Genomic DNA, 13,397 nt, shown 5'->3' with positions numbered 1-13,397 from the left:
AGAATGAAAGTTAGACAGAGAGAGAGTGAGAGAGAGAAGAGAGAGAGAGAGGGTTGGGGGTGTTCAGTATGAGAGAAAATGTCAGGGTCGGAGAAGAAGGAGACAGGGAGAGATGGAGATGTACAAACAGGCCCTGGGTTCAACAGGAGTTATGGGAGAACGAATAACCAGGTGGTTTCGCTCGCCCTTTTTCTCAAGTGATGGACCGCAGGACTGGACCGTGCTTTCACTTCTCCTCAAAGGCTCTCTGCCGGCTGACAGTTAAAGACTGGATATGTCATCACAGGTTTGTTTTGGTTCAAGGGTTCAAAGGAGTTCAACACAAGTCATCCACATAGCAACTCAGCTGAATGTTTGTCAGTTTATTCCTTATTCTATGAGTTGAGAGCATATTTTGTAAACAATGAGGATAAATGTTGCGTGTGATTATAACATTTCCACACAAAAATGCACTTATTAGAGTTTGATAAACTATGGATATCTGACTTTTGATTGCAGTTTATAAAATTACCCCTCATTTAAAACCTAACAAGCAGATCATAGTTAGGGAGCAATGATAGGACAGTATGATTGGGTCAGTCATATTTTTCAACCGGCCTTAACATTTTTCTTTCTGTTTTCTACTGTTTGCATAGATAAGCTAAGACACACAATGATATCAGTCGGTCTCTGCCTGGTTTTCTCTCCCTTCCACCACTGTTATTGGTGTCTCTGCCTGTTTGTGTGTGTGTGTGTACAGTATGTGTGTGTGTGTGTGTGTGTGTGTATGTGTGGTGTGTGTGTGTGTGCCACTGAGAAAGACAGTGGTAGAGAGAGGGAGAGGGAGAAGGAAAACAGAGAGAGAGAAAGAGAGTGTGTGTGTGTGTGCTTCTGTGCATGTGTGTGTGTGAGAGAGAGAGAGAGAGAGAGAGAGTGTGTGTGTGTGTGTGTGAGAGAGAGAGAGAGAGAGAGAGAGAGAGAGAGAGAGAGTGTGTGTGTGTGTGCTTGTGGGCGTGCGTGCGTGTGTATGCGCGCGAGAGAGAGATCACAATGAAACTGCATCTGTTCCACATGTGCATCTTACATAAGTCATGGAAAAACAGAAGCTGCACTATGTGTGAGAGCAGCCAGTAGACTGAGGTTAAACGTTATTAATGCTTAATAACGACACAAAGTAGACCTTAGGAACACCATAGAAAACGTATTGAGTTGTTCCACACACTTAATGAAACACAGACTACTTACCAGTCCATCACAGTTACTAATAGCCACTGAGGCTTCTGGCATATCAGTAACATCTCCGGTAAAAACACAGTTGCCATGAATACGCTCCTTGGCCTTTTCCTCGAAGTCCTCTTGCCATTCCACAAAGGCATCTGGTGCAACGAGCCTTCTGTTGGCTCTGAGGCGCAAGTGCAACTCCTTACCAAAGACAGTGACGTTGAAAAACAACTGTTGACTATTAGAAGTGAACGTGGAGGAACTTGGGACGCTGCGGGAAACGCGCCGTCTTCCAGCGGACGAAACGCCACTTTTACTTCCATCTGCGAGCGACACCACGTGAGAGATATACCGGCCTTTAGAGTCTGTGCTGAACGGAACGATGAGTCCGTATTCACTTAACTTTCCAGAGAGATTGGCTGGTGGAAAGAAAAAGAACTACAGTCACTAAGTGCAAACAGTCACCAGTAAACGTGTCTACGTCTGCATGCAAACTTCATTTGGTATACTGTTTGATATGAAACTCGGCATGCTTTTTTCATTAAATCGTTATGTGTAAACACAGGCATTCATGGAACTCCAGGGATCAAAGAACTTCACAGAAAGTTTCAAAACCGTCCAAAATCTCAGTTGGATATAACTGAATTTATATTTAGGTATGTTGACAATCTTTCACGTCCCATTTTCAATTGTCAGAGCAAACAAATCTAAGTAGCGGATTATGAGCTATGCAGCCATGCACAAAGACATTAAAGCTGCAGACTGCAATAACTTCTTGTCAAGTTCATGTCTCTGAGATCATAAGAAAAATATAAACTTACCATGAGAGTTTGCAGCGTGTCTATAATCCAAAAATAATACACATATTGTGCAGTAAAACAAAACATAAATATAATCCATTGCGATGCCTAGAATGAAAATTGAAGCAGTCCCCTCAAACCAGCTTGAGAAGTTTTCTTTTTTTTTTTTTATTGTAGACTGTGGTGCGTTTTTCTCCTGGTTTCTTTCTTCATCGGAAAGGTTTATTTTTCTGTACACACAGAGTTAGAGCGAAGCATTCTGCATGTCACTGGAGAACGCCAAACTGACGGGTGTTCAAAGTTGTTCCAATCCTTTGGCCTCTGTTGAACTGGGCAATAACCAGGACAGCCCCATCCATTTAGAAAGGGGAAAAAAATCAAGGGTGCTGCGGATGACGACAACTCTCCGGCTAATCATTGCGCTCTGACCAAAAAGAAAGTTCGAAATGGGACCGTGGCAGTCGCTTTACAGGATATCTGCTGGTTTAAACTGTAACTGTTACATAGTTTTTTCCAAGTGAGTAAAACTATTCGACGGTCGACTAGTCCAGCTGTCACTGGAAGCAAAATTAGGCAATGTCGTTATGAGTCAAAATTCCATTTCTGCACAATTCGGATACTTCTGTATTGTCTAACTATTCAACCATCAAAAGACAAGTTGTCGAAGGGAATACTGGCTCTTGGCTATCCGGAAACTAACTTTATCTTTGCCGTGTTGTGCTTAGGAAGTTTGACGTGGACAAATATATTTTGTATTTACAATGGCATTTTCATGTTTTCTCCTCCTTGCATAGGGTAGAACGCATACAAACTTATTTAACCATTTTGGAAAGTTCAATAGGTGAGGAAAAAACAGCTGGCAGTGTTTTGGTTACTCTGTATGAACAAATACTGTCGATGGAATCCAAAATATTTATTCATTCATGTTTTCATTGTATCCTTAAAGTCCGAAGGAAGTCTTTAAAGCAGCACCGCCTGCTGGACGGGGCGTGGAGCACGCGCACCCGGAAGTGATGGAGTTCCTCAGTCTCAGAGAATTCAAAAGAGATCAAACTTTACAGTAAACTTTACAAACATGCCCGTAAATTCAAATTATGCCATTTTTCTCCTGAAATAGTATACTACAACATATCTCATTATTCTATGAATTATAGCCTATTCATGTGTGTCTTATAATGGCCAAAGCAGCAGTTCCAGATTCTTGAAGTCAAGGCATATTTCACCTTTATGAAATAAGCATGTGCAAAGCATAACATCTAAGAATCAAACCACTTTCCACTTTACCACTATTCATCTATCTATATCAAAATGGCATAATGCTAAATAGCCTTATACTGTCCATCTCCAATTTACCTTTAGATCAAACCAATTTCTCAGCTGCAGTCAGACGCATCCTTGAAACATTTTCATATGTGTGTGTGTGCAGATGAATAAACATATAAACACACACACACACACACACAGAGGGAGAGTTTCCAGCCTGGATATGAGTCATTTGAGACAGTCAACCCACTCCAGCAACAACACAGATGATTGGGGAGTGACATCAGCAGCCCAGTGCACCTGGGAGAGCGTGCTCATTGGGGGACCCCCAGGGTGGTTGTTTGACCGCAGTTGACTGACCCACTGTCCGGGAGAGGCTAGACTAAACCTCTCAGCAGTGACTCAGACTACAGCTGAGATCTCTGAACGTCTGGGAAAGGCAACTGTGAACACATTAAGTTTCATTGTGATCTCTCTATCTCTTTCCCTTTTTTCTCTCTCTCTCTCTCTGTCTTTCTCTTTCTCATAAATACACACTTTAGAATGCCTCCTCTCACACGAACAGCTATTCCATGTGAAAACCAGGAAAAGAAGAGAGCTATAAATGTGAACTTTAAAGAAAATTTTTGGCCAATATTGCTGGGTAACTACAACCAGTTCAATGGGTTCGGATTGGATGAACATTTGCCAACTGATGATTAAAGTTCTCCAGAAATAATTTTTTCCCCCCCAAATATCAATGAGAATATGCCAGAAAAAGAAACAATGCAGGCACATTGCCCAATAACATTGCTCATAAATTTCCGTATTTAACAGCTCTCTCATAACACACACACATACAGTTGTGCTCACCCGTTTGCACACCCATGTTAAAGTTGACTAAAAAGAGGAATAAAAAATTGATTAGTGCCTTAATTAAAAAAATTAAGAAAAATCCATCCTTTAAGGACACCAATTTTCTTTGTGAATGAATAATGTATTGTAAATAAATAAATGTTCTTCCTTAAAATACTGAGGGCATGGGGTACTTTTCATAAGATCATCTCTCAATGCAAATCAAACCATCTTAGGCTAACTGAAATAAAACCATTCCAATCTCTAGGTATGGCGAAGGGCATGTGATGATATGGGGCTATTTTAATTCAAAAGGCCAACGGAACTTTATCAGGATGCATAGTATCCTGCATCCATGAGGTAACTGGCCTTTAAAAGCAAAAATCTGCCTGCCTCTATGGAAATTTAACAGAGGTGTGTATACTTATGCCCCATGTATTTTAAGTATGAACATTTATTTATGTATGATACATAATTCATTCACAAAGAAAATCTAAGAAAATTAAGGCATTAAGATCAATTTCCAAAAGGTGATGTTTTTATTCCTCTTTTTAGTCAACTATAGCATGGGTGTGTAAACTTATGAGCGCATAAGCACACACTTCAAAATATTGCCATGGTGAGCACACATGCCGATAAGAGCTATTCATTCTGTATATCATGGAGAGAAGTCAATGAACTGATGTCAGTTTTTGCACTGGAACCTTTAAGTAGAATTGTGAGGAGCTGAACTAGACTTATACAGCTGCTACGTGTACTTCCATATTTTCACAGTCACTCACACACACACACACAAACACATACACACACACTTCAGGTTTGCTAGACTGAAGTAACATTTTGCATTTTGAAAAAGTAATGGATATAGGATATAGGAGCTCGCTAACCTTTGCCAGCAGCATCTCTGCCGGTGTGTTTTTCAACAGTTAATTTTAAAAGCTCCCAAAGCATCATGCCTCAGTCAAAAAGGTTCAAGCAATTTAGGACCTTTGATAACATTTGACATTTTGGGCCTTCAGCAGTCAGTCTATGGTCTTGGGCGTGACGGGGGAACCAGACCTAATTCTTAATTTCTTGGAAAGTCTGTCTCAAAATGAGAGCATAGAAAAAAGAAGAAGTAAAACAGCACCACATAGATTCCATAATACACACCAGCTCTAATGTATATGAACACAGCAATATCCCAACTGAAATGTTGTCTAGACAACTGTTTTTTTCCCCTCAAGAATTCTCCAGGGCTTTCCAGAGTGCGTTTGCGGTCTGTTTAGTTTTAGAGCCCCTTCCCCCCAAAGCCTCTCTTTTGCCTTAGTAACAGACTCCATGCAAGGCCTACAGTGAGTGTGAAGCAGTTACAGGTGTGTAGTTTTTATACACTTCCATACGTTCATTCCCGGAGGATCTACAGGAGGAAACAGTGGAGGAGGACAAGTACATTGTGTTCCAACTATAAATAATAATAGGTAGGCACATTTAAACAAACTAATGGCACTAGGAGATGGAGGCCCTTAACCGCTTTGTAAGAGGGTTCTTATGCTTCAACCTTTTTTTTCCCCATTCCCAGTGCTGGTTTGTGAGGGGGGAGTTTAAGTGTGTCCAGAAAGGCAGAATGTCATTCCACAATATGCAGAGTATTCAATTAAAAAACCTTGCCTGCAGCCCCCACCCCAAACCATTCCCCCAATCACTGCCACCTCCACAAACCCCCCCTCCCCCCATCCCGCCCCTCATCACACACACACAGAGACACACACACACAGACACACACTTTGTTCCCAACGCCCCGATGAAATGAATAGGCTCAGTCTTAGTCTGCGGTCCAGTCAATACACCACAGCAATTTTATACTACATTGGAGGCTCTGGTAGTTACTTTGTCTCACAGCTCGTTTTGAAGTCTGGGCTCTTGAAGGCTGGCTTTGCGCTCTCTTCTGCTCGATTAGCTGCTGTCGCTGGGAGCTTCAAGTGTACGATAGAAGCCACATTTTGCTCTTCCCAAAACCAAAATGCAGATGAGGTCATCTACGTAATTCTTTTTCTTTCCTTTCCTCCACTTCTTCATCACCCTCTTCTTTTTTTCATGCAGTGAACATGAAGAGAAAGGCGAAGATGCTCATCTTTTCCATCCTCCATAATAATCAACCTCACGAATTAAGCCCACTCCTGGGAATGGCATTTTTGCCAGGTTCAGAAGTCTTTTTTATACTGAGGCCTCCCCATAATGGTAGACCACATCAGTGGTAGCATTTGTCTTCCCTTTTTCTTGGGCATGCAAGCATACCTCTGTACGCTACTCAAAATTCAGCTCCGACAGAACTTATCAAGTGAAAGCAACAACAGCTCATGCCAAAGACTCATATGTTATCTGTGCTGCTGTTAACACTCGGAAATCCAATGAAGGATTAAAACTATCAGCCTTAATTCCTGTTTCCTGACTCTTTCTGGAAGACATTTTCTTCAACTCAGTAAGTATGAGTAGCTTGCAGCCACTGGCTAAATGCTGTTCAAAATGAAGAAACTTGATGGTGTTTATGGCTGAGAATGTGGCCTCCTCGATGGGGAAGGAATCAAGTAGCTGGGTGGCTGTTGGAAACTGGCGCTGGACCCTTAGGCATGGATTGTTTTCCCTGAGAGCGTCTGTAGCGTGGGCAGCTCACCCCAGTGGGCTGAGAAAATATGTTGCTCACCATATTTCAGACGTTTGGAAGATGCACAGCAGCTGCACTTCTGAAGTCCAGAGAAACAGCAGAGGGACAGAGGGAGAGAGAGAGAGATAGAGAGAGAAGGAAAGGGAGAGAGAGAAGGCATAGGGACAGAGGGAGAGAGAGAGGGACAGAAGGCAGAGGGACAGAGGCAAAGAGAGAGAGAGCCGGGGGAGAAGGAGAGGGGGAGAGAGAGAAGGCATAGGGACAGAGGGAAAGAGAGGGGGGGAGAGAGAGAGAAGGAGAAGGGGAGAGAGAGAGAAGGCATAAGGACAGAGGGAGAGAGAGAGAAGGCAGAGGGAGAGAGAGAAAGGACAGGGGGCAGAGAGAGAAAGGAGAGGCGGCAGAGAGACACATGGAAGGGACAGGAGAGAAAGAAAGAGAGAGAGCAGTACCCATTGATTTAGGGGAGTTAGCAGTCACAAAAATTAGTTAGACACAGCAGTCACAGAAAATTATTTAATTGCTTAAACTCATTGGAGCAGTGTCTTTCCTCAAGACAAAACGAGCCATAAAGACTTTTACAGACTTTTTACTTTTACACCCTGGTTGTGATTGTGTTTTGCATATTTTTCATTCTTCTTTCTTCATTGGCTTTGGAAGTCTAGCATGGACGGTAAAAGACCAACTTGTACCATTGAGAGTATCCTGACTGGAAACATCACAGCATGTAAGGGATAATGGACGACATGGTGGTCTGTTCACAGAAATTAATGCACGGTCGAGGTTGTAAAAAGGCCCAGATGCGAAGCAGAGGTGGAGTCCATTATCCCGCTTATTCCACTGTTGCCACTTGCGTTGTGTTCATTTCCTGTTACAATTTAAATGTTTTAATCGCTAAAACTGTCTTGTTTATAGAACTACTTTCTTCCGACACATATCAACTAATTTCTCAACTTGCAGGACAAACTACTAGTTCTAAATTACTAGTTCTAAATGGATGGTTGCTATGGCCAAAGGCCAGTCGTTAGTTCTATCTCTCCTGTTGTCAAGCGGGCGTATCCCAAGATTCTGATGAACTTTAGCTTTGAAACATCGCTATTTTACTTAGCCTGCTGTCATCCATAGCTAAAAGCCACCTCTGTCATATGTTACAATGTTGCTATGTTCTGAGCGTCTGCATTTTACAGCTCGGATGCAACGTGATGGTTCATTTAAACTTCACAACGAGTTCGGGCGAATGTGATATGGCCAAAAAAATGGATCTACTTCATAGGTGTGCAGATAACATACGGTTAATGGTCGTTCTAAATTACGTAGGACAATGGGAAATTCAACCAAGCAGTGGAATAAGTAAGGGATAACGGCCGCCGAGGTGTCCTGTTATCCGGAATTAATGGACGAGGGCGAGGGGCAAAGAACTCCCCGATGCGCAGCGGAGTTGCCTCCGCCTGAGTCCATTAATTCCGTATAACAGGACACACCTCGAAGGCCATTATCCCGCTTATCACTGTAAAGCAAAGGAAACACGCGGTTCCGTTTAAAAATAAGCTCACTATTTCAGCTTGTTGTAAAACTTTCGTTGGCCCTATAACAGCGATAGCATGGACAGTTAGCTTGTTTACAGTTGATTCCATTGTTGCGAAGCCTGCCTCCAGGCTCAACCGTCGTCCTCGTTATTATCGTTACCATTCATAAGTATTGATATGGAACGCCGATTAAACTTTTTTTACCAGATCTACTTCATAGGTGTCCCATTATTCAGAATTAAAAGCCACCCCGCCAGCCAATCAGAAAAGAGTATTTCTTCTCTCTGGGTGATAAGGTATGATAACAGTACCGCCCATGACCGCAAAGCTCTGCAAAGGGTGGTCAGGTCAGCGCATTGCATTACAAAGACCAAGTTACCAACTATTCAGGACCTTCACAGCCAGCACTGGAGAAAGGCCAAGCGGATTCTCTCTGTCTCCAGTCATCCCAGCCAGTCTCTTCACCCTCCTATCTGATAGAAGGTACAAGAGTACAGACCTTTACCAGCGGACACAGAACTAGTTTCTATCCACAAGCCCTCAGGATGATGAACTGCCATACTCTTCCTCATACCTAATGTCACCAATCTCACCTCCTGTTTTTTGCACTTGCCACTTTAGTTTTTGTCTTTTATCTTCTCTTATCTTTTTTTTCATGAGTACAATAGACTTGAACTTGAACTTGAACATGCTGTGTGACTTAAACATGTCAATGATCAATTATGGCAAGGACCAGTCTCCTTAGAGCAACTAGATGAAGCAACCTGATTGACTGATTGAGCATATTTGACTATCAACACTAGAAAACTTATAGATTTGTAATAACACACATCAGAATCTGTTTTCAGATGCACTGATATGCCAGCTGGTTGCAGTAATGGTTGCCAAGAACAAAGAGAACACTAACACAATCAGTGGACTGGGGCTATTACCTACCCTGGAAATCCAGAGTTCTCGCGAGAGCTCAATTTCAATTTGCTCAGCGAGTCACTGGCAATCAGTCTTGATGCTCCTTACCCATGCCGTTGGAGCCGAGCTGCACCAATCACATTGGTGTATCTGATATAGGCGGGCCAGAGGCGAGCTAAACAGATGGCTATAGCAGGACGTCATTTATGGCTTCTGAAAGGAAAAATGAAAGCACAATTTTAGTTTCTGAATGGCATCAAACTGCTGACCTTCTAGAGTAGACAATGCATGGATAAATGGTTCTCTGAGGCCAGTTGAGGTGAGTTGTAGCCTCGGAGGTCTGTGCCAAGAATTGGATGCGGCTGAGTCTGGGGTGAAATGAGAGAGAAGGCTGGGGAGAGTGGAGGGAGTTGTTACAAGCTCAACAACGCTCTATCTTCTTCTTTCTCTGTCTGTCTTTCTCTCGCTCTCTCTTTCTCTCTGTCTGTTTTTCACTCTATCTCTCCCTCTCTCAGTCTTTCTCTCTGTCTTATTTCCTGTCTTTCTCTTCTCTGCTCTCTCTCTCTCTCAGTCTCTTGCTCATCTGTGGAGGTGAAGAGAGGTAGTTGGTGGGGTTGGGTAAGGGGTAGGGGGTGGTGGCAGAGGGGAGGGGGTAGCCTTTCACATGAAGTTCATGACATCCTCTTCTGGCTGCGCACCCCTTACTCAATGCAGCCCTTTGTCCGCATGTAATCTGCGGATCCCTCTGAACTGCTAGCTTGAGTTACCCGACGGAGGGGTCCTCAATGAGACTAGAGAGCATTTCAAAGCTGGGAGGCCGCCCTATCGGCCCCTCGACCCAAGCCGTCCTCTCTTCTTTTTCTTCGGCTTATCTCCAGCTCAGAGTCAGAGTGGCCACGTCGAGCAACTGAATAGCTCTGTGATCTAACGTCAGCTTTGTTTTGTTTTGTTTTGTTTTGTTGGCTTGGTGCTTTGGTTAAAGGGTAGAAGCTGTGGCCATGGATGTTCTAAGAGATTACGTAACGCAAATACTCTTGTCCACCAAATTGGCTGGATTGTGGAGATTAAGGACAATAATGTGCCTGTTTTGCTTTGATTTCAGCTTCTTGTTGAAAATGTCATCTCTTTTGTCACTGAAAGGTAAAAAAAAAAGGTAAATAAAATTAATTTGAGATTTGTCTTGCCTCATGACAACTCAAGAGTGATAAGAATTCCATGGGAAGAGGAGAATAACCTCAGTTAACTCATCATTTGAGTTAAAGGTGCGATAGGTAAATTATCATGTCAGTAAATGAGAATGCTTTTTGAGTGATGAATGCAATGTTGACTTAAATCTGAGGGAATGGCAAATAACTACTGTGTCCCAATATTAATGTCTACTCTGTTTTGTCCTTTAAAGGCACAGTAGAGGTGTAGGTACACTATGCCAGATTTTCACCTTTACGAAGCCAATTTGATGGTAAACAAACTTGTAATAGGCGAATTGTCCTAGCATAGCTATACAGCATAGATGTAGTGTGTCACTACCGACCGAGTCGTAACCAGCCATGCAACATAAAGAACGGTAGCCCGACAAATCTCACGAGAATCATCTAACATTACCTTGTCAGTAGATATAGCTCTTTGGAGATAGTTTTTGCCTGTTCTTAATCCTTCACTTCCACAACAAAAGCATTTTCATTGTGCACAGGGGGGATAAGTCACGAGGAGTTTGCTATTTACAACAGCAGAGTAAAATATATATACATTGCGACTCTAGAGGGAGCTCTACAGTCGCCAAATATACCTAAACCTGCATAGTGTACCTTTAATGTATGTATTTACATTAGATGAATGTGTCCTCCATATTGTCAACAGTTGCATTAAAGTTGCAGAAACCACTGTGACGGCATATATAATGGCATCCAAGAGGACAAAGTTGCACGAATCCAGAAGAGGCCATTGGCGCGATAAAATCCAAACAACTTCCGCACTCCTGAGATAGGCCTGTCATGCACTTAGTTGGACGGTGAGCGTTTCACCCGTTTCAAATCTGGCCTCGGCGGAGGGAAAGAGCAGTGTTCCACGAGCCACTGACGCAGCCAGCCTCGTCGTTCACACACAATGGAGCGTGAGCCAAACATTTTTTTTCTCCACTTGCGCCGCATCCCCCACTCCGTCCTTGCAAGTTACGCCGAAAAAAAAGTGAACTTTCATTCATCTTCATGCTGCTTTTGTGAGGATATGAGGATGTGAGGGGTAAATGGGGTCCTCTTCATGGTCAAGCGTAGTTTCAAAGAAAACTTTTATTTTCATTTTTCTTGAAGTGTGTCAATGACAAGGAATGAATCATGTCTGGTTTTGGTGTAAATAAATTGCAGGGTCTTTTGTGCTTGCCATTCAATTTTCAGAGTAGTTTTGTGAATGTACGCTTTTAAGCACTTGAAGGTTTTTTTGAAGAGAGGATTTCTTAGGGGCACTGAGAGACATTTTATATTGAAAACTGTGACAAGAGAACAAATGGCACTAGTCAATCAATTTGAAAGTGCAAAGTCTATATATACAAAAGGCAGTTCTTGTGCATGAACTATAGCTATTATGTGACATGTGGGAGCATTGAGCTAATTTGTCAGTGATTGCTGTTAATGTCTTACCCATGGTGTTAAATTGGCAAATTCATTTTACCTAGTTATTAAATTATCTTAATGCTACCCATACATCAGAAGACGTTGACAAGATTTGGGAAAGATTTACTCAAAAGACTACTATCTTTCAAGAATCTTTCCCAAATCTTGTGAAAGGGATCTGCAGGATCACTATTTACAAGACTGCAACTAGATTCCTTTAAATTATTTCCCATCATGCAGTGGATTAGCCTGGAAATATCCAAACTCTTTCACAAAGTGAATAGAGTCTGATAACTCTCGATTGGGAAACGTTTCCAACACTTGCATTGTGACGGGCACTAACTTTGAAATCATTGGTCCAGCCTTACCAATCACATTGATCAGAGATTCCTAACGTTACTTTCTACTTCGTCTAAACTTTATACTGACAATAAACAGCTGCAACATTCAGGAAATGTATGTATCTTTGCTATGTATGTATCATTCAGGAATGTATGTATCTTTTAAATGCCTGACATTTTCTTGTCTGAGGGAAACGATTAGGAACTATGATGTTCCAGACTAGATCTCCCAGAAAGAAGATCTAGGTGGGCGGGGCTGACTGTGAAATCTCTTGAAAATCTTATGATGTAAGGCAGACTGTGTACTTTGCCCACCATATTAGGGCCCTCTGTGTGAGAAGATAATTAGATATTAATTGTAGGGCGCTTCCAAAATATCTAAAATTGTTCCATAGAAATTGAGCCAGACATTATGAAACATGTTTATTATGATATTAATCAGTGAGAATACAGCTTGAATATTTTTAAATTTGGTCATTAGTTAAGTAAAACAAAGATGACATTGCAAGTGAATTTTAGATATATTCAAAACTACGGTATCAAATTATGATCTCTAAATTACAAATGTACATGCAGAACTTATAATGAATAAATCACTGAAAGACACATACAGCAAAAGGTACATTAAAAAATACCTCTACAATTAATTATTAAACATTTAGCTGTACTCTCTGTATTCATCAAGTATCAAAAACTGACAGTATGCCTAAAGCATTTAACCAATTAAAACTAAAAAGATAAGAAAAGCAATCAAGTAGATTATTGCGGCAAGCGATGGCTAGATATAAGGCTACTTAAAACACGCGAGGAAAGAACCTGTTGTATAAACAAAACAAAAAAATAAAAATCACAGTCATCTTTTTATGGACTTCAGTGACTTAATCTGTGCAAGTTCATTCACACAATACTCCACAATTTAGTGATTTTAAACATTCTTTCACATTTGAGGTCTATTCCTGACATTACCTCTCATACTTCATTCAAGTCACGAACAAAGTGCAAGTGGTTGCGGTCCTTGCATGACCTGGTTTACTCTAGGCCCTAGTCTTGAGCTCTACAAGTCAAGCCATGCAGACGAAAAGGTAACGCACACAACCTGATGGCATAGGTGATCAGAGGATTCTGAAGTTATGCATCTTCAACAAATGCAAGGAATGAAACAATAGGAAGTGGTTGATAACTTGCATGTTTCTCCTGTTGGCACAAAATGTTGTGACTGCTGAGTGGAGGGAATGAGCCACTGTAATGTGGTATACGTGCAATACTTCAGACAGCAA

At 41.8% G+C, this 13,397-nt stretch overlaps 1 protein-coding gene across 2 annotated transcripts in view; it reads right to left on the bottom strand.

Moving 5' to 3' along the window:
• LOC125287501 (A disintegrin and metalloproteinase with thrombospondin motifs 3) overlaps nt 1-2,307 on the bottom strand; it is a 71,209-nt gene extending 68,902 nt beyond the window's left edge. For both annotated transcript variants that reach the window (XM_048233367.1, XM_048233368.1), the window contains exons 1-2: nt 2,022-2,307; nt 1,225-1,619 (exon numbers count right to left, since the gene is read on the bottom strand). In XM_048233367.1, the coding sequence (XP_048089324.1) occupies nt 1,225-1,619; nt 2,022-2,100 (474 nt within the window). In that variant the 5' untranslated portion in view covers nt 2,101-2,307. The remainder of the gene's footprint in view (nt 1-1,224; nt 1,620-2,021) is intronic.
• Nucleotides 2,308-13,397: the final 11,090 nt, after the last annotated feature.

The sequence above is a fragment of the Alosa alosa genome, chromosome 22, assembly GCF_017589495.1.
Source record: "Alosa alosa isolate M-15738 ecotype Scorff River chromosome 22, AALO_Geno_1.1, whole genome shotgun sequence".
NCBI classification, from domain to species: Eukaryota; Metazoa; Chordata; class Actinopteri; order Clupeiformes; family Clupeidae; genus Alosa; species Alosa alosa.
The sequence above is the reverse complement of the archived record's forward strand: the minus strand, read 5'-3'. Positions and strand labels throughout refer to the sequence as shown.